The 20,725-nt window shown below is 33.3% G+C and overlaps 1 protein-coding gene and 5 non-coding genes across 7 annotated transcripts; 5 read left to right on the top strand and 1 right to left on the bottom strand.

Moving 5' to 3' along the window:
• Positions 1–7,984: 7,984 nt before the first annotated feature.
• Positions 7,985–8,130, top strand: LOC130811994 (small nucleolar RNA snoR134). The gene has a single exon (XR_009041602.1). It is a non-coding gene; the product is annotated as a small nucleolar RNA snoR134 (small nucleolar RNA).
• Positions 8,131–8,345: 215 nt separating this feature from the next.
• Positions 8,346–8,430, top strand: LOC130811993 (small nucleolar RNA U36a). Its single transcript, XR_009041601.1, has one exon. It is a non-coding gene; the product is annotated as a small nucleolar RNA U36a (small nucleolar RNA).
• A 45-nt stretch (positions 8,431–8,475) lies between these two features.
• LOC130811975 (small nucleolar RNA Z223) lies at positions 8,476–8,567 on the top strand. The gene has a single exon (XR_009041585.1). It is a non-coding gene; the product is annotated as a small nucleolar RNA Z223 (small nucleolar RNA).
• A 262-nt stretch (positions 8,568–8,829) lies between these two features.
• On the top strand, positions 8,830–8,941 carry LOC130811976 (small nucleolar RNA Z278). The gene has a single exon (XR_009041586.1). It is a non-coding gene; the product is annotated as a small nucleolar RNA Z278 (small nucleolar RNA).
• An 87-nt stretch (positions 8,942–9,028) lies between these two features.
• On the top strand, positions 9,029–9,136 carry LOC130811991 (small nucleolar RNA snoR97). The gene has a single exon (XR_009041599.1). It is a non-coding gene; the product is annotated as a small nucleolar RNA snoR97 (small nucleolar RNA).
• A 2,347-nt stretch (positions 9,137–11,483) lies between these two features.
• LOC130810232 (probable methyltransferase PMT24) lies at positions 11,484–18,376 on the bottom strand. Of its 2 annotated transcripts, none has more exons than XM_057676211.1 (9): positions 18,085–18,376; positions 16,186–17,204; positions 15,935–16,084; positions 14,502–14,772; positions 14,311–14,421; positions 14,030–14,204; positions 12,374–12,646; positions 12,110–12,304; positions 11,484–12,027 (listed from the first exon to the last, which is right to left on the bottom strand). In XM_057676211.1, exons 2-9 carry the CDS (start codon positions 17,155–17,157, stop codon positions 11,799–11,801), a joined length of 2,376 nt encoding a protein of 791 aa, XP_057532194.1. In that variant the 5' UTR covers positions 17,158–17,204; positions 18,085–18,376; the 3' UTR covers positions 11,484–11,798. The 2 variants fall into 2 exon arrangements, with proteins under 2 accessions (XP_057532194.1, XP_057532193.1); XM_057676210.1 differs by having other exon boundaries at positions 16,186–17,177.
• Between the last annotated feature and the right edge of the window lie 2,349 nt (positions 18,377–20,725).

The following is a 20,725-nucleotide window of genomic DNA, read 5'->3' as shown; positions in this document are numbered from 1 at the left end:
TATTAATAAAAAAAAATACAAAAATTACACATTGTGTAATCCTATTTAGAGTTGGTGATATAACTTATTGAAGTTGGTATTATAAACTATTAGAGTTGATATCCTATTAAAGCTGGTATCTGGAATTGGTGTTATAACTTATTAAAATCGGTATTTGAAGTTGGTATTATAACTTATTTGGAGTTAGTTTATAACCTATTTATGTTGGTATTACAACCTGTTAGAGTTGGTATTATAATCTATTAAAGTTGGTTATAATACCAACTCTAATAGGTTATATTATGTTAAAATGGCAACTCTAAATATCAACTTTAATAAGTTATAATACCAACTTCAATATATGATAACACCAACTCCAAATACCAACTTTAATAGATTATTAATACCAATTTCAATAAGTTGTAACACCAAATCTAAATAGGATCAAATGCGCGTGTAAATTTTTAGGTTTTTCTCTTTTTTTTAATTGTTGGGCATAGGCCTGAAAAGCCGTCTCTTATAAAGATAGTCTCTCGGAAAAATTGTTGTTTTACAAATGTTTTTCAAATCCTTGTGGTGATCTTTTTAAATTTTTCACGTGGTTGATAGCGCTGTTTTACAAATGTTTTTTAAATTCTTGTGGTGATCTTTTTAAATTTTGCACGTGGTTGATAAAATGTTAATTTTTTTTGCTAAATTAAGTACTTATTTCGACTGAATTTCGAAATATGTGGTCAATAAATCATCACGTTTGTTTTTTTAAAAAAAATCATTACGTTGGGTTAAAAAAATGTAAAATTAACAAAAAAAAACTTCTCTTTTGTCTACCAGGTGAAAAAATCGAAATGTCAAAGACACCAAGTGGAATAAAAAAATGTTTCTCTATCACGTGACAAAGCCGAAAATTTAGGGTTACCACATAAAATTTTCAAACATTTTTCAGATGAACATTAAGATTTAACATAATTCAAAATCTATAAAGGTTAGAAAATCTTAAAGGCATCACCTAACTGTGTATCCCATATTGCAACCAAGTGGGTTAATATGTGTAGTCATTTCATCTAACAAAGCTACAGCTACAGGTACAACCTAGGGATGCAAACGGGGCGGGGCGGGGCTGGTATTGGCTTTACCATCCCCATCCCCATCTGGTAAATCAATCCCCATTCCCATCCCCATCCCCGCGGCGGGTATAATTTTTTTCCCCGTCCCCGCCCCGATGGGTTTGTACCTAATACCATCCCCATCCCCATCCCCATCTGGGTATCCATCCCCGTCTAATACCCATTTTATCCGCCCCACCACCCGTCAAATCCCCGCTTAATACCCATCTGTGTCACATATTTATTTTCAATTATTTGGGCCTTAAAACCCATAAAACATATCTGAACTCCAAAGTCTCAAAGAAAAACACATCCAAAGTCTCAATTCAAACAAACATATATCCGAAGTCTCAAACAAACACATAATCAAAGTCTCAAACAAATATACATGTCTAAAAGAGTAAAACAAAAGTATTTCAAGCTTCAACATCAACTCAAAATCATCTAAAGTAAATCAATCCAGAATAATTTCATCACTATCAAATTTCATTTCGCATTCTTCTTCCAACTCTCCAACAATTTTAGCAAAATCCTTGTCTTTGAATTCTCCACAATCTGCAAACACAAATATTTTTATAACCAAAATTTATCAATGCATAAAAATTACACAATATTGATAGGATTAATGCTTACTTTGAGGGCAGCCCAAATCCAATTTTGAGAACACATTAAAGCTTCAACGGCTTGAGGTAGTAGTCGACTACGATAAGGATCAAGAACTCTACCACTTGTGCTAAAAGCTGATTCGGATGGAACCGTAGAAATAGGAATACTCAAAATATCCCGTGCTACTTGTTGAAGAACGGGATATGTGCTTCCATTTGTTTTCCACCAATTTAAAATATCAAAATTATCTTCAAGTGGTATGTTAGCATTTTCCAAATACTTGTCCAAATCAGATTTTTCATAACTTTGATTTTTGTCTCGCTCTAGAAATTGTGCAAACTCTTCCATATCAACATCATCACAAGAACTCCCACCACTTGCTAAATTGGAAGGTAGTTGCCTCTTACTTTGATTATTCTCACTCCTAGACTCATATTCATCAACTAATCTCCTTAATAGATTGCTAATTCTACTAACCTCTCTATCATACTCATATTTATCAAATAACTTTGCAAAATAAAATCGAATAAGAGCCATTTTATACCTAGGATCAAGTATAGTTGCAACTCCCATCAAACCATTCATACTATCCCAATATTTCTTATATTTCTCTAACATTACTTCCGCCATCTTCACAACATAATCATATGGAGATGAAAGCCAAGTAGATAGAGTAATTTTAAGTTTGCAAATTTTAGAAAAGTAAATATTAGCCGTAGGAGTTTTTGAGGCAGAGAAATCAAGGGTAAGTTTAGCAAACACTTCCAATAACTCACATATTTTCCCAACTTTTTCCCAATCTTCAGGAGTTGGTGGGTTGTTGTATAGTTTTTCTCGACCACTTAAAACAGCAAACACTTCCTTATAATTAATAGCAACACAAAGCATTTCATATGTTGAATTCCAACGAATTTTACAATCAAGGGTTAATTTCCTTTTGTAACCGGAGGCTAATTGATTAGCTACACCTTCAAACTTTTGCACTCTCTTATCAGAACCAGTCCAGAACACAACACTTTCCCTTATTCGATTAACTCCATCATACACTACAACATTTAATCCATCTTGAACAATTAGATTAAGTATATGTGCACAGCAACGCATATGTAAGAACTCACCATCCAAAAGTAGAGAACCATATGGGAAAGAGTCCTTTATGATGTTCATCATAGCATCATTAGTCGTACAATTATCTATTGTGATAGATGCCAATCTCAAATCCAAGTTCCATGATTGAATGCTTTGTTTTAATGCATCTGCAAGAACCTCGGCATTATGTGGGGCAGGGACATAAAGAAACCTAGTCAAAAAAATTAATTGCATCAGAAGTAAATAGGTAAGTAAAGTATGTTAGCACAAGTACAATTATTAGTTGATAGTAATACCTTATGATTCGACTTTGCAACTTCCACGCATTATCAATGAAATGTGAAGTGACTGCCATATAGCCTTTCCTTTGATTACTTGCAGTCCACATGTCCGTAGTTAATGAAATTCGACTTTTGACTTTCCTCAACAAAGCTAGAATATTGTCCTTCTCATCCTCATATCTCTTCATTATATCCTTCCTAGTAGTGGTACGACACGGTACTTTAAAACCAGGTTGTAAAGTCTTAGAGTACTTCCTGAAGCCATAGTGTTCAACCATGCTAATGGGGTACTCATGCAATATAATCATCTCGGCCAAGTTCTTTCTTCCCTCTTCTTGACGGAATTCATAAGGAGCCAAAGTCAAAGAATCACTATTATCATTCACATTATGTTGTGTACCGAATAATCTTGTTTGCCGAAGATCTTGACATATTCGCTTTCGACAACTTTGAATGTGGTCCTTCAAATGAGAAGTTCCTGCCTTTGCACCAGCGAAAAGTAGCTTATTACAATGATTGCACTCAGCCTTCTCTACCCCACCAACTCTCTTTCTCTCGAAATCATTCCAAACCGCCAAAGTGTGCTTACTTGTTATAGGTAACACGTTAGGATCGGAAACAACATGTGCTGGACTTTCATACTCATCGACGCTAATAGGAGTACAACTTGCAGTAGTTGATGGGTTTGAAGCCATATTTATCTAACAAGTAAGAATGATTAATGAGTATGAAAAGCCATATTTGTCATTACCAAGAATATAAGCATTATGAGATATGAAACTTATATGATTCAGATTGACTAATTGAAGAGAAGCTTGTCTTCTTATATGTAATGGTATGAGTTATACATCGCAGGAAAGGGAAAATTAATAATACTATGACTAATTGAATATTCATGATGTAATAGTAGAAAATAAAAATTTTATGAAGACAAAAGAATTTCTAGTAGATATTTAGGTATTTACACATTAAATCTTAACATTCCACAAACCAAAAGTAATATCCTTACTATCCTCTTACTAATACTATAAAATATTTGCAACACTGGAATACTCACCAAGCATCTTGAAATTCCAGTTATTTGCAACATTGAAATTAGATTAAATAAACTCACCAACATTGAAATAAGCATCTTTGAAAGGCCCATAATCTCAAATATTGTAAAAAAAAAAAAAAAAAGAAAGTTAGAGCCTTAATTCCAGTTGACCGCTACATGCTTCTACAACATTCTACAAGCATCTTGCTTCTTTGGTTACTACTTGCTTCTACAACCTTAGAGCCTTAAAAAAAAAAAGAAAGCAAAAAAAATAGAACATTCTACAAAGCGGAAAAAAAATCCCCTCTGCTGCTACTTGCTTCTTTGGTTACTAAAACTAGGGCGTTTCCCAGGTTAACAAGCATCTCCAAAGCTTCCTTTAAAATGCCTTTTAATCTTCCTTTATCGTCTTTCAATTTTAATTTTCACAAATATTAAGGAAGTCTACTACATATGCTACAGCACATTCATTCACCTCTGCCATGGACGCATGGTAAACAAATACAGACCGAGACCGAGACGATTGACTGGAGAAAATCAAGAAAATCAGAAACTTACCTATTGATGGTTTCAAGATTGAAGAAGTGATGATTGACTGGAGAAGATGACGATATGCAGCAAGATTGAACAAACCAGTAGTGAGTAGTGACTGGAGAAGATGACGATTGGAGAAAAGACCAGCAGTGAAGCAAATGAAGCAGTGAATGAGTGAAGCAAATGAGAAATGACGGCCAGCATTCAAGGTGTTGATTGAAATAATTTAGGGTTTTTGATTTTTGAAGCAGTGAAAATAATTTTTAAAAGTTTTCAAAGGCCCAACCCAAAGTTTTTAAAAAAATTTAAAAATAATTCAAGGTTTAAAAAATTCAGAAATTTGAAAAATAATTTAGGGTATTCCAATTCTTAAAATTTGTACATTTCGTGAGGCGGGGCGGGGCGGGGCGGGGATGGGGCGGGTATCACCTAAAACCCATCCCCATCCCCATCCCCGCGGTGGGTATGAATTTTATACACGTACCCGCCCCATGACCCATCAAACCGGTACCCATCCCCGCCCCGCCTGCATCCCTAGTACAACCCCATAAAACTAGCAGCCAACTGAACTGGGTCACCAGCATCACCATCAAAGATTTGCTTATTGTGAAATAACCATGCAGCCCATATCGTAGCACTAAGTGTATATGTTTAGTTTATAAAATAGGTAATTTGTTGAAATCTAATTTGTAATATTTTTTAAAATTACAAGAGCAATATTTTTTTTCGAAAATATATCAATCTGATTTCAATAAATTTACCTATTTTATTATCTAAATCTATACATTAAATACATAAATTTAAAAAAAACCTCATTAATTAATATTCTCTATGTAATCTATGTTAATTACTTGTTCCATTTTAACCATCAAAAGAAATAATAACTAATCTACTTAACATGTTTAACTAAATTTTACACCTAGTGAACTAGTTAATGTAAATGTGCACCAAGTGAACATGTTGAACAACAAACAAATTGTACCACTTGAAAACCCTTCTATCATAATTGAACTAAAGTTGTTTATGGGTGGGTTACCCATCGATTCAACTCATCCGGCTAAAAATGGGCAGGCTTGAACAATAATTTTTATAAAAATTTAATATTTAAATGAATAATACCCGTTCGCGAAATTAAACTGGTAGATAACGGCACAAAAATATTACTTGCGGGTAAATCCGTCCGCCAACTTATTTTATAAATATACAAATTTTTGGTCTTGATCAACAAGCAGAAGATTTATTGTTCAGTACTTAAACTCTAGTATTATCACCAAGATCGAAAGGTATGAAGTACCTTGATAAACCAACTATGGTTTCAATGATTTATGACAATGTAAGTAGGATATAGAATGCAAACAATTGACACAAGTATTTAAGGAGGTTCATCCAATATAGGTTACGTCATCGAAAGTGTGTAGTATCTTTGCTTATATTATAACAATGGAGTTTCAACAAGTCTTATAAAAAAGGATTATAATTGAGTAAGAGACTATAAGACTATTTGTTTAGGCTAAGGGGTTGTGTTTAATGATTTTTGATGATTACAAATGAGCATGTGAGCTTCCTATTTATAGAGGTAATTAAATTAATAAGTATACACAATTAAAGCCTTGAGTTAAGTTAATAGCATAATAATCATCATTAAGTCATATGTTTATGACATACTTCAATGTCTTTGTAACTTCATGCATTGATTCTCATTTCTAAACACCATTTTAACATCTATCATAATTCTCATCATAATACAGTCCATTATAACATACTTAAACACCACATTTTCAGTCACATTTAAATCACCCATAAAATTTCATATCTTTATACATACATCAATATATAGACTTTATTCGTGCATCCATAGATTTTATTAGTAGATCACTCGTTTGCACCCCTTTCTCCCTCGTGCTTCCATAAGCCTTGCATTGTTTTATTTTATTTATTTATTTATTTTTTTAATTTTTAAAAATTGGGATGGAGTTTTTCTAGAGAAGGAATTTGCTGATTTGCTCACAAATCCTAAAACATTTATTTAACACTTCCGATTGCTATTTTTTATTTTTTATTTTTTATTTTTTTTTTAAATTCTTCCGTTCCCCTTTGCATAAATTTTCTAGCTCAAATCTTCCTCTTACTCTCTAATTAGGTTAACTAGAAAATGACACTTACAAAGCTAAGCTGCTTGGACAATAATTTGCAGCAGAATGATCAATTTAGGATTATAAGAGATTAATTTAGTAAAACAATCTAAAAAAAAAAAACATCAGCATGTCTTGTGTGAGATCAACCGATCCAGACAAATCGATTACTATATAAGTCAAAGTGATCAATTTAAGGTTATAAGTGACCACTTTAAGATTATAATCAATCAATTCAATATTATAAAAAATAATCTCTTAGTGAACACTTTAAGGTTATAAATAATCATTTTAAGATAACATTGGGTCTACAGATGGAGGACATGGTAACCCCGTAAAACTATCGAATACAACAACACTAGGTGAAAAAGAAGTAACATTACTGACTCACAAATTGTTGTGAGAGACGGTATCTTCAAGAAACACATAGGATATATGGGTTAAATTGCCTAATTAATACAAATTAAAGAAAAAATAAGAAGAAAATTTGAAAAACATAAGAGAAAAAATAAAAAAATTTAACAAAATAAACTAAGAATCAAACTTATTCCAAAAGTAAGCGTGAAATTCCCAAACCTGAGATTTGGGGCTGTTCGCAGTTACAGGTCAAAAAAGACAAAATAGTTGTTCGCACTTACTAACTGCGAACAGCTATTTGACCTGTTTTGAGTTTTGACCTGTTCGCAGTTAGTAACTGCGAACAACAACAGGACAAAATAGTTGTTCCCAGTTACCAAGTGGGAACAACTATTTTTGTCTTTTTTGACCTGTTCGCAGTTAGTAACTGCTAACAGACCCAAACCTCAGGTTTGGAATTTTCACGCTTACTTTTGGAATAAGTTTAGAACTTAGTTTATTTAATTAATTTTTTTTTTTTGCTTAAGTATTTAAAAAATTCAAATAAAAATATAGACTTTTTATTTTGATGTCATCTCTTTGAAAGACGGTATCTCATAAAACTAATTGTTACCGACTAGGGACAAGATCATACATTGACCGAGTAGATAGGCTAAACTTGGGCCAAGCCAGGCCCATTTATATTAGGTCATTATGACTCCTACCCTTGCATTTCTCGAAGCTCAACTGTATTTAAACTACCCCCCATAACCCTAAAACATCCATCTCATTTCTTCGTCTTCCATCACCTTCATTCATCCTTACCACTGCTCGCTAATCTCTTTAAATTCTCTTTAATTAATCTGCAATAATCCTTGCAAATTTCGTTCGCACGCTGCACCCCGGGCTTCTCTGAATCTTACATCAATGACGATGTTAAGCCCCAATGCTCGTGCTAGATCTATTTCGCCGCTCGTGTTGCAGTTGAGCCGCCATTTCCAAGGCTCATCTGTGTCTAAAGAACGGCTACATCTTATTTCTGTTCATATTTTTTTGATTTGTTGATCGCCTACTCGCCTCACACACCTTTAGGCTTTTTTGATTTCCAATGTTTTAATTCAATTGAAGTCTAGTCATCGAGGCATATATTGATTTTGGCGGTGTTAACGTGGAGGTTAACGCTGTCGTTTCGCCTCTAAATTTATCCGCTATATTATGTATTTTGAATTTCTGAAAATCACATAAATTATGGCGATGATTACATACTTATCCGCGCTTCTGAGTTTTATGTATGAAGTAATGGATATAATGGTTGAATTTCTTGATATGAGCCTTTTTTTATACAAATTTAACTATTTTTTATTTCATCAAAATGAAATTTTTGGCTATGATGATCAGATTCACAGCTTTAAATGCCAGTTCTGCTTCAGAAAATTCTTGATTGATAAAGCTGTTTATTCCTGAGCTCAAATTTGATCAAGTTATAAAGCTTTTATTTTCATATATTATTAAAAAAGTTATATTTATATTCCATGGTTAATGATGGGTTATTTCACTTGGTTGATGGTGTAGTTCTGACTTCAATAATCCCACTTTGAAGCGCTACTCCTTAAAATGATATCAATGGATCGACTGTCTGAAACCTCCTCCAAGCGTCCTATTGCTTTAAAAGATTTTCATTCTTTTGGTATAAAAGATTACAAATTTTAAAGTTTAATTTGTTTTAAATCTACAGTGATGATAGAATCCAAATCTAATGAGGTGTAATGGATCTGAGACCCTGTTAACAGGGAGAACCCCTCAGTGAAGCTACATTCACATGACATTACTGGATATGACTGAGTTTTTATAAATCAAATTTTAGCATTGTCAGAACTGTATTTGGAAAATGTTGGATGTCAATAATTGAGTTTCAACTATACTAGTTAACCTTGAAAATTAGTGGGTAATTAGCCTGAATAAACTCAGAAAGCAAGTGTTGTCTATCAGCTTCTTCCTTCGGTTCGTACGGGAAAGGAGTTAAATAACAGCACTACATTATTGATAACTTATAGCTCATTGGTTTTTTAAGCATTATTTTTTGAATATTTTGCATTATATTTCCAAAATCTATAGATTTTTGAATGACAAAGTCTTGGCAATTATGTAATTTTAATGTTGCATTTCTTTAGATTATAAGAAATCATACAACCTTAGTAATTTATCATCCAATGAACTGTTGGTGGCTAACGATAAAAAATCTGCTTTCGCTTGATGATTTTCAAGCACACTGTACAGTTAAAATTCTGCGATGTTTGTTAGATTTGTGACTTGTTAAAAAAACTCATGTTGGTTTGTTAGTGATGTTAATTCAATGTGATACTCTTTGATTTGATCATTATATTTGGCTGCATTTACACTCTACTTTTGGATGAAATGACCCAGATATGTACTTCATTTTGATTCTACCCAATGCGGCGAAACAAATGATCCAGATTTGTTCTTCAGTTGGTGGCTAAATACAGCATATTCCCTGAAAGTGTGAAATGGTTCAATAATCACTGCTGTTTCTAATAAGAGAAGTGACTTGCTCCGTTTCATGGTAGTTTATTGTAGTTTGTAATTATGTTCTTATAGGAGCGAATATTTTAGCTCCTCATATCCTATATGCTTTGGCTGAGCTTGATTCAAGCTAAAATTTACATTGTTCGTTTAGAATTCAGTATAAGATTTCAGTGTCTTTCCTTCATATTTCCTCCGATTCTTGAATAATTGTTATGTAACGATGTTAATGCTATTTATTATTTAAGTTTATTTGAATTGTTTAATTGCATTTTCTTATAATATTGTTTAATTGTTATGTAACGATGTTAATGCTATTCTGGTTAATGATTAAGAAATAAATAATTTTGTTTGAATTGTTTAATTGCATTTTCTTATAATATTAATTTTATAATTTTTAAATGTGTATAATTTAATATATAAATTATTAAAATAATACTGAATTGAATAATCATTTTGATTATTTGGATATTGCAAAAAGCCTAAAAACATTGTTAAAAGTCTTTGAATTTTTATTTTCATCATTAGTTTTATCAACATTATGTTGCACCCTAATATAGGAGATGTTCATGTTTTCTATGTGATGTTTCCATTTTTTTGTTTAAAAATGAATTCTATGAAATCTTAAAAATCACAAAGATAATGCAAATGCAAACAGGGTACCAATGGCCTAGTGAATCAGTCACTATGTATGACGATCTGGCGACAAATTTAAATATCGTTCAGGGGTGTTATGGGCACTTAAACGAACAATGCAAGACACCCAAGAATAATATTGAATATAACGTTGAATGGCCCATTTGTAACTGTTTGATAATGGTTAGGACTTCTAACACTTAGAGCTAAAATGATGGTGTCTTAGCCGAAGGAAAGCTAACGCAAGAAGGTGCACTCGGTCTATCTTGCTAAATCATAGTCCGTACTACTTAATTGGAGGCCTAGAAGCTCAAAATCTAGTAGGAATTGTTCTATGAATTTTGAAGATGAATGTACGGCCACTTTTTATGCTCATAAGAGTTCTTCAAGTTTACGCTTGAGTGTGAGTTTTGTGGTTGTGAGTTTGCTTTTTATCACCGAAATTAAGAAAAATAAAATTGACTTTTTGTCATACAAGTCCTTAACCTTGCTTGTATGTATATTGTATGAAATCCCTCATTTGTTGATGTGTTTACCCTAAAGCCTAGATTTTATTCATTTGCTTGTTAGTTCTCAATCTTGTTTTATGCAACCAACCAACCAAAAATCAATTTCTCTGTACCACTTGATCTAGTGCAATGAAAAATCGTCCCATGAATACGATCCCTTACTTACAAGTAAATAAGTAATGCTAGCCATTCAGAAGTTACTAAGGAGTTATAAATTTGTTTGCATAAATTGAATCTATAATCCTTAACAATGACCTATTTATCAAACTATCAGTGCACTTTTGCCTAGTTCAAATCACGTTGTTAGAAAAAATCGTACTACTAGTGCATTTTTAGGTCGAGATATTTTTCTAAATGCAAAAGTGAGTTTAAAAATACCTCTTGACGCAATGTATTTGTGGGGAAAATATTGTTTCAAGAACATTTCTTAAAATACACCTCTTATACATAACAAAGGCAATACCTATGTCATCTGTCCATATGATCAGTTTTGAATATTTTAGAGCCCTGGGCGAGATTGTAAGTTGAGGCCTTTTCACGCACCCCCAAGGCCGACTCTACATATCCATTTTCTTCGATGTTGCTGCTTACATTGATTCGTTTTGTTCCTGGTTTAATCATTGTTGAGCATTCAAGCAAAATACTCAATAATCATGTTAAAGACTAAAAGTGAAACGAAGTGGTTAGGAAAAGTTAGAAAGTAAAGGATAAATCACACTTAAAAATATATCACTTATAAAAAGGTTACAACTAAACTTACATTTCTCAAAATAGAGAGTTGCTATTAATTGGATATAAAATTAAGTATAACTTATAAGCAAACTTTGTCTTAGATCAATAGATCATTTCCCCAAAATTGAAGGGCTAAGTGGAAGATAAACTGTCATACATTCAACAATGAAATGGAAATACTCAGGAAAATTACACTAAATTTGACAACAATGAAATTGCTACACATATAACTCCTGCATCCTTGAGAACAATTGCTGCTAAATCTATAAAAGAATATGGTAAAGCTAGGCTATGGCTGATTTGATTGTTTCTACTTCGTCTGGACGCCATCTTGTCTTCTGAGCACAAATCAATCCTTCATCGTCTTTTGTAAAAGTATACCTGATTTTCCAGTGTAGGGATTTTGCCATGCTCTCCACTTCAGCTATGGTATCAGCATCGTCTTTCACTATCAGACTTCCTCCGGGCCTAAGGATTCTGTCGACTTCTGCCATTAACCCCATGAGTTTACACCTGAGCGTAGAAATTTATGGTTAAAACGTAAAGTAGATGAAGTTTACGGATTTTATGAAGCGACATAAGAAGAAATTTCAACCTTTTCTTGACATTAGAGAAAAGATGATCTGCATGAAGAACATCGTAAGATCTCGGGTAAGTATTGAATGACTCGCACCAATCATGATATATTCCAAATAAACCTCGTTCAAATATGATCGGCAGGGTGTCTGATGAAGTGATTGGAACTACATTCATGACCCATACTTTCAAGTCCTTCAAAGCTGCAGCGAACCTAAAAGACAGAATGCACTTCAAATTCTATCATCCTAATGAATAGTAAAACAAGTAATTAAGAGCATACCCTCCATATATAGCTCTCATGTCCATCACATTTCTCATAGAAGACCAGTCAATGCCAATACCATCTAAATACGAGTCAGTAATAACACTTTTCCAGTGCTTGTAGTCAGCAATGAAATCCTTAGGAGCTTCTTTGCCATAAACCCCAGTCTCGGATTCCTTCAACCAGTAAGGAGGTTTCTCCAACCTTGAAGGCCACTTAGCTGGCAATTGAGATCCCCGTTCTGATGGATCTGTTGGTACTTTGTGTATGCATGCCTGCAGTGGTATATCCCTGAAGAGATGATAAAGAAATTAACATATATCGAGTTCTAAGGACCATTGAAAAAAGGGCAACAAATATAAAGCCAAAGCATCAATCATTACAAAATAGAGGAGTGATCATATGAAACTTACACGGTAAAAACTGTTGGGAATAAAATGCAATTTGCAGTATACAAAGCAAGAGTAGACGAGTTCATGATGTCTAAAGCATGAAGCACCACATTGACGGTGAATTAGTGATTTTGAGAGAACTCCCCTAAAGATTATATGTTTACTCTTTTTTTTTTTGACGGAAAAGGTATTTTTTATTTATGAAAATGCTGCACAATATCTACAATGACTATCATCTCTAGCCGACACATATGATGGGATTAAGGTTTCTAATGACCAGCAAAGTAGCCAAGGGATATAATGTGTCCAACCTAACCAAGGTTCATTTTAATGTATGTCTTCTATTACAAAAAAATGGTCAGTGGAGTAAATTTATTATGCTGTAGGCAAAGCTAATTTATCAGGATAGGTAAGAAATTGTTTTGACCCTTAATAGCACACATCATGAACAACTTCACATAAATACATACACATAATTTATTGAGTTATTTACTATAGTCTATTATGAAAAAGAGCTATAGATCATTGAATGGGCAACTTTTTAAGGAACGTAGCCGATTGTTAATTTCCATCATGTAGCTTGATTTAAAAAATGGTTCAAACATACAGACCGATACTGAATGATTATACCGGAAAACATTCTTCAATTAACAAGTATAGAGTCATTCAGTACTACCAAGTTCCATTTTACGTTCACTCATCCACCATTACTATGATAGTATGGTTGACCTTAATATCAAAAACAGCAGGATGCGTTCCTGTTTTATAATCACATAATCATGTAATCTTAATCCTATATATAGGGGGTTCATGCATTGTAAAAGACAAGTTGATTTTTAATAAAATTCAGAAAAATTTCTTGAGTGAATTTGCTTTCAATTGCTTGCAATTGGGTTATTAAGGGTTCAGTCTACCCTTCATGAACGTGTAAACCCTTGATCAGTCTTCAAGATTACACTTCATTCTATCCAAGAACACTGAGCATTCCATTGATTGATCAAAGGAAAGCATCGGGGTTGTGTTGAGAGGAGGCCTGGCAGTCCAGCTCTTGTCAAGACGCTGCATATCAGCCTTGGAATATCCTTCATCTTCGTTTCAAATCCAATTTCACGCGTTGACCAAGCGTACATGGATCAATAGGACTCCTACCTTTGAATTTAGGGATAGAACTCCCTAATTTAGGAAAGCTCTACAAATGTTAACTTAGGTTTCTTCCTAGTTCCTACCAGACAAGGCATGATATAAAGCAAATAAAGATAATCAATGGATACGCAGAGGTTACCATGCTGCATTTCGATTATCTGATTCTTCACAAAGTGGAGGATTATTTTTAGTTCTACTCTCATAGCAATCATTAGACATAGGTTTCTGATATACTGCTGCAGATACTCCATTCACACTATCCTTCCCAATTTTCAAAAGGTCCCAGCACATTGACTTTGTCAGCTTTGACATCTCTGTATGCATAAAAGTCAAAGTTTAGGTCTGTATATTAATGACTACAACACACTTGATTTGTTCAAGTAAACAAACGAAATCCTATGGGACTACGAAATCACACACCTTTCCAAATTTCCACATTCTCCTCATCTTTACGGTAAACAGGAGTGGCAGACCATATAAAATACCCTCCTGGCCTTAAGACACGATTCAGTTCCAAAAGCAATTTACCACCTGTAAAGTATTTCAATGTAAGATAAGGAAACTAATACAAACAGCAAATAATTTTAGTCCAGGTTGACACGGAATAGCACCTTCAACATGCCAAGGGACCCTGCAGCGAGCACAGTGGACAACATCATAAGCCATGCCGGGGAAGGGTAATCTTTTTGTACCCATTACTGCAGAAATAGCTGGTATTCCTCTTTCAAGTGCAAATTGTACTTGAGCTTCATGTTCATCCTTGGGAGCCAGTGACATAGTGAGTACATCTTTGTCAAACAAAAAACCTCCAAAGCTTGCAACACCACACCCAACATCCAAAACAACACGACTTCGCTTGCCCCAAGCAATATCGGAAACAGTCTGTAAAACAAGCAAATAAGCACTAAAAGAAAGAGCTACATTGACTTGGCACTTGGGGTAAAAGGAGTTAGGAGACACAGAAGGACCAAGTACAAAAGTAGAAGTGCATAAAGCTTTCTAAACAGACAACTCATAGAACAACAAAATTGTGATAACAAAATACAAATCCCAGACAAAATTGGTTGAGGTAGCCATGCAAGAAAAGCAAGGTAATCTTATAAAGGTTTTATGATGACCGAGGTATTCACAAACTTCAAATCTTTTCCATTTAAACTTCAGAGATTTATTAAAGAGTACTTCCGTTTTAGCATTCGAATAGTGATAAGAACGGAAAGCTGTTCAAATGATGTAGTGCATCAAGAAACTATATACCAATTTCTTCTTTGAGGTCAAGAAACATCTAATTGACCGGAAAATAATCATTGAAACCTTTGGCCACTCTCAAAGTTCCTAATCAAAATTGAAGCATGCAACATTTAATTGACAAAATAAAGGAGACGAAGAATGATAGACAGGAGAGTGGTTGAAGACTTGATCAGACGAGACAAAAAGAAATCCGGTATAAGCAAACAACATGTTCAAACTTGAAGCCTTTGGTCATCTGCAAATGATCCTCCCACTGTAAAAAGTAGAAACCCCAACCAAAACAAGTCTGAGGCATAAACTGAAAGAATATAAGAGCATGATCATTTTGTTTTGTTCTCCTTATGGGTAGAGATAAGCAGTATGGTAATGAAAAGACATCAAGGTCATATCATTCAGTTACAAAAGGAGGCTGGGCCTGGAACACAGCCAACAAGCGTTCAACCTCAAAGAGGAAAAACGCATGAAAAAGGTAAAAAGGCCCGCTGGCTAAAGAATCACTTTTGGTCTAATCGGTCACGTCCATCCAGTAATCCACATTATTCAAAAACTCACAAGGATACTCCAAACGAAGCACTTGGTTCCGACTACACAAAAATTCAATTAATTTAGATATTTCTTCTCTTCAACCAAGTAGATCACAAGAGAATGAAGCAGTATTTTAAATTTAACAGCTGCTTGACCTATTTCCACATCACAAGCATAAAAACACGAGGAATATGCATCATCAGCAACATTAGTTCATCAATAAAAAGACAAAGGGTGAACAGGTTAAGAACATGATGCCATATAGAAATACCTTTTCAAGAAAATCGATGTAACTTATGGCACCATGCACAAATTGAGTCCCCCCACCAGGAAATGTGATGTACTCGCCAGAAACTTGCACCCAATTCTGATGCCCCTTCACTTCAGCAAGCTTGACATGGGGAACATTGGCAAACCATATCTACACAAGAAACAGAACAATCTCTTATGATCAGGAAAAAACCAAGAATGACATATAACTTCGCCTGTTCTATTCATATTTGATTACACAGAACTGTGTACCTTCTCTCTGCTTTTAGGCCACTTCACTGAAGTTTTATATCCCTCAGGCAGAGAAACAAGGCAAGTAGGAGCTTCATCAGGGCAGTGCCTTTCTCGGTGTTCATAATGACTTGTGCTGGGAAGCCTTTTGATAGCTTGAATGTTATCAAGGCAAGGAATATAGTCAGGCCCAGCAGTGACATTGCAGACTTTCCATTTGTAGAACTTTTGGTTCTCGGACGATGAGGACTCCACAGATGCATTCTGTTTCTCTTTCTCAGACTCTGCTGCTTGTGTTGACCAAGCTCCAGTCTTCGTGGAAGCTTCCTTCAGCAACTCTGCCTGGTCCTCGGACCCACTTTTAATTGCTTTTTCAGTGGTTTCCTTGCTTTCATCTGCACCATATTTCTCCTGGCCTTCCGTGCTAGTTTCATCCTTCATTTCATCTGTCTTATCCTTTGTGCTATCAGAACTCTCATCTGACCCAGATTTATCTTCACCTTTTCCTGTTTTAAGTTTACTATCATCAGTATTTTCCTCAGATTCTTGTTGAGAAGCATCATCATTCTTTCCAGACTCTGTTTCTTTTTCCTTATTGTCATCACTCCTCTCACCGTCATCCTCAGACTTCTTCTCTTGACTTGAGTCTCTAGCTTTCTCAGCCTCCTCTGTATTTTCATTTTCCTGTGATCTAGAGTCATTCTCATCCTTTCCACTGGCCTCCTCAACATTCTCCTTAGTCCCAACCTCAGGCAAGTCACCAGTGTTGTCCTCAAATTCGTTAGAACTTTTTTCACTAATCTTCTGTGTCTTGACATCCTTTGTGGAACTGGATAAAGCAGACATCCCAACATTCCCTGAGGGATCTACTGATGATGACATTGTGAACCAGGCCGCTAATAAGCATGCTGAAACAAGCACCACAATTACAGCAGTTGAACAACAGTTCGACGACTTTTTCCCATCAACCCGCGTGTACCTTCCCGTTGCCATGTCTCACCAACTTTGAATTCCTTTTGTAATGAAAAGATGTCACAACACTGAATCAGCCCAATGAAACCAAACAGAAAATCCTAGATCAAATTCTACTAACTGTCAAAATGACATAACATTCAATAAAGATCTTAGCAAAACCAATCAAAACCCGACAAAAATCAATATGTGGATTGAAAACAAAGAAATCTGAAAAATGTCTTAGAGATGGATCAAATACTCATCTACTGAAACAACTCACCAGCTTTTTTTTTTTTTTTTTATATGACAATTTGATATTAACAAGGTTTTTAATTAATCATGGCTCAGGCCAAGATTCCCCAATCCTAATGTCTATGAAAGATATGAGCAGCAATCCACCCCTAAACAGTTAAAACTAAAGAAAAGCAGCTTTTGCACAAAGCGTCCTCAGAGAGGGACAGTGTAAAGAACGGTCCCACGGCAAACCTTATCCTGCATTTCTGCAAGAGGTTGCTTTCACATAGAACTTGTGACCTCTCTGACACTTGAATCAGTGCGCTAAAAATGATACGGTTGATACCCCAATAATTTTTTCATACATCATTTGACAAATCCAGCAAAGATCCACATAAAAAAAAACATAATACACTAAAATAACATAAATCCCAGAAAGAAAAGCAGATCTTTCCGCATAAAACCTAATTCCTAAAAAATGAAAACATCAAATTTTTTCATACATCAACAATGACAATGCCTTTCACTCAACACATGAATTAATTCCTGAAAAAAGGGAATACTATAAAACGCAAAAGAAGTGCGGAAAGAAACACAATCAAGTTGATCTTACTTGGAAACTCAAGATCAAGATTGATAACGAACAAAATGAAAAACACAAAAACATCAAAAGAAAATGTATCGAGATCCAAACAAGAAATGGTTACAAATCAAACAAATCAATGACAGTACCTTGTTAAAATGTAGAAGCTCGAGATTTGAGAGCTGAATCAATGGAGTAAATAATGAATTTTCATCTGTATTTCATTGATTAATGGGGATTTATGGAGATGATGACTGTCAGGAGAGTGACGGGCGTAGAAAGAAAGGCAGGTACCCACTGTGGAGTGTCGACTACCGACTTTCTTTACACCGAGTTTTGGTTTTGTAAATTCTTTCAGAATTAAAAATATTTCTTTTAATCCAAAATTATTATATTTCTTTTTCAAGTGTAAATGCGATTTCGTTTCCCTAAAAAATCAAGAGTGTTAGATCGGATTTAATGGTTTTTAAATATTGGCTTATTTTTTATAAGGCAGTTTCCAATCATGGGGGCTGAAAAATAAAAAAATTTCAACTTTAGTGTTTTCTAAAACTTAATTTTAAAATAGTGTTATTTTAGACAAGGAGTTTTACTAAGCTAAAATATTTGGTTTGGAAATCCTATTCTAATAATTAACTTAATAAATTGTAGTCATGTTATTTATCTTGTATTTGTTGTCTTATATTTTTGGATCTCTATGAATAAGAATGTTCTTAAGTTATAATCACAAATCTGTCAATCGGCTTTACGGTAGACGGTTAATGTTACTATGTTATTTTAATAAGAATATTAAAATATGCTATGTTATGTTGATGTTTACTTTGTTAGTCAATTTATCAATTGACTTTGTTAAGCAACTCATCAATTGTCAAAAAACGGACTACACTTTAGTATTCATTGTTAATGCACTTACATTTTATTGTGATTGACAATAAACGAAGAAGATGGTAGCATTCATATCAAATTGCTACTGCTTTTTATCAAAGCTTATTATTCACATCAAATTGCTACTTCTGTTTTTTTTTTTTTAAATCAAAGTTTGCATTTTTTTTTAAACAAAAGATCACTTTTTTAAAACAAAAGATCAAAAGGATAATCTTCATTTAGAGATAGCCTTACACATTGCATATTTGTTATACTGTAAATTTTTTTTAAAAGAATCTCTGTTGAATTTGATAACGGTAAGTGTGGATTTTTGCTTTATTTGACAGGTCTTTTTGGTAGCCTTAACCGATTTGCAAACCAAAAATAGTAGTTTTGACAAACATCTTTATTGATTTTGACTTTTGAACTTGATTGAGATTTTTGGTTGTATGTAGAAATATTTTTTGGACATTCGGCTATTTCTGTAAAACTTGTGGAATTTTTTTTGAATTTGTTTAGCGCATATATTTGTTTGACAAAACAACATTATCCTCTTGCAGGTTTGGAATTACCAAACCAAAAACATGTAGGATGTAGCTTAGTAAAACTATTTAACTATATAAACACCATTTAGGGAATTAAGTTTTAGGAAATACCAAAGTTGAAATTTTTTTATTTTTCAACCCTAATTAAGCAAATCACTCGATAGTTTCGTTGTGAAATACACTCTATATATGAATTAAATAGTTTAATTTTGTTCTTGGAATGTGTATCATGAATATTCTCCGATGACAAATACCAAGACACCACTTAGGTTCTTCTCTATCATACTAACAAACTTATTCAATTGGCTTAATTAAGTTTTAATTTTTGATGTACTTAAGTCTCCCTTTTCTTAAAGTTGAATTAGAATTAATGAGGAACGTTTTTAAATGATTAATGACACTATTTATAGATAGTTCATGATTTAGTCAAGTACAAGTTAAAAATAGTCTATGTAAAAGCCAAGTCTAATTTTGAATTTAGATAGCAATTTATTTATCTTTTATTAGTTTGTAAAACAGACTCAATTCGTTTTAATATCAGAACAAATCCAATCCAAACAAGAAAAAAAAAAACTATTTACAATGTTTTTTCAAATTCTTTCCAACTAGCTTACGTAATTATAATTTTATGACTTAGGAATCAAAGGGCTTTTTAGGTGACATCCCTCGTATAAGTGATTTTTGTTTGTTTTATAGGATTATTTAAAGATATTCAACGGCTTTTTTAGAAAAAAGTAAATTAAAAAAAGAAACGATACAAAATATTTATTTTTTTCCATAAAGCAAGCAAACTACTGCAAAAAAAAATTGATATAAACAACACATAACCTCGTCTATTTTCTTAATTGCAATTTAAAATCATTTCATTACAACAAAAAAAAAAGTGTTAAATCATCCATATTACTCCCTCTGTTCCTTAATAAAGTTCCAATGAGGAATGTTAACGGGAATTAAGAAAAATAAAATCTTTTAGACAGTAAAGACATTATTTTATTAAATAATAAATTTGAGAGAGAAAAAGTGGGGATAATAAATATTAAAAAAATATTAAAAGAAAGTTAGTGGAAAAAATATAGAGACCACAACTAATAAAAAATATATTTAAAGTTAGTGAGAAATATATAAGGATCATAAAAAATATAAAAATGTTAAAATAAAGTTAGTAAATGATATGTGGGAATAACAAATGGAACACTTCAAAGTGTAAAGTGAAAACTTTTTTAAGAAACGGAGAAAGTAATATATTTTAAAAATCATTTAGACCCTCATATATTATAAACATAAACCACAAATAAAATTAAAATTTCTAATTTTCTTCATTGCTTACAAATTAAATCTAATCAAATAAAATCAAATTAATTTCTAATTTTCATATTTGTCC

The sequence above is a fragment of the Amaranthus tricolor genome, chromosome 4 (genome assembly GCF_026212465.1).
Source record: "Amaranthus tricolor cultivar Red isolate AtriRed21 chromosome 4, ASM2621246v1, whole genome shotgun sequence".
Taxonomy (NCBI): domain Eukaryota; kingdom Viridiplantae; phylum Streptophyta; class Magnoliopsida; order Caryophyllales; family Amaranthaceae; genus Amaranthus; species Amaranthus tricolor.
This window is presented reverse-complemented; position numbering and strand designations above follow the sequence as displayed.

Excerpts from the sequence above, each read along its gene's own strand:
- LOC130810232 (XM_057676211.1), bottom strand. The coding sequence starts at position 17,157 with ATGGCAACGGGAAGGTACACGCGGGTTGATGGGAAAAAGTCGTCGAAC. Across the intron at positions 14,773-15,934 it reads ACATCGATTTTCTTGAAAAG|ACTGTTTCCGATATTGCTTG; the intron begins GTATTTCTATAT and ends CTTGTTTTACAG. Across the intron at positions 12,647-14,029 it reads GATAATCGAAATGCAGCATG|GGATATACCACTGCAGGCAT; the intron begins GTAACCTCTGCG and ends TCATCTCTTCAG.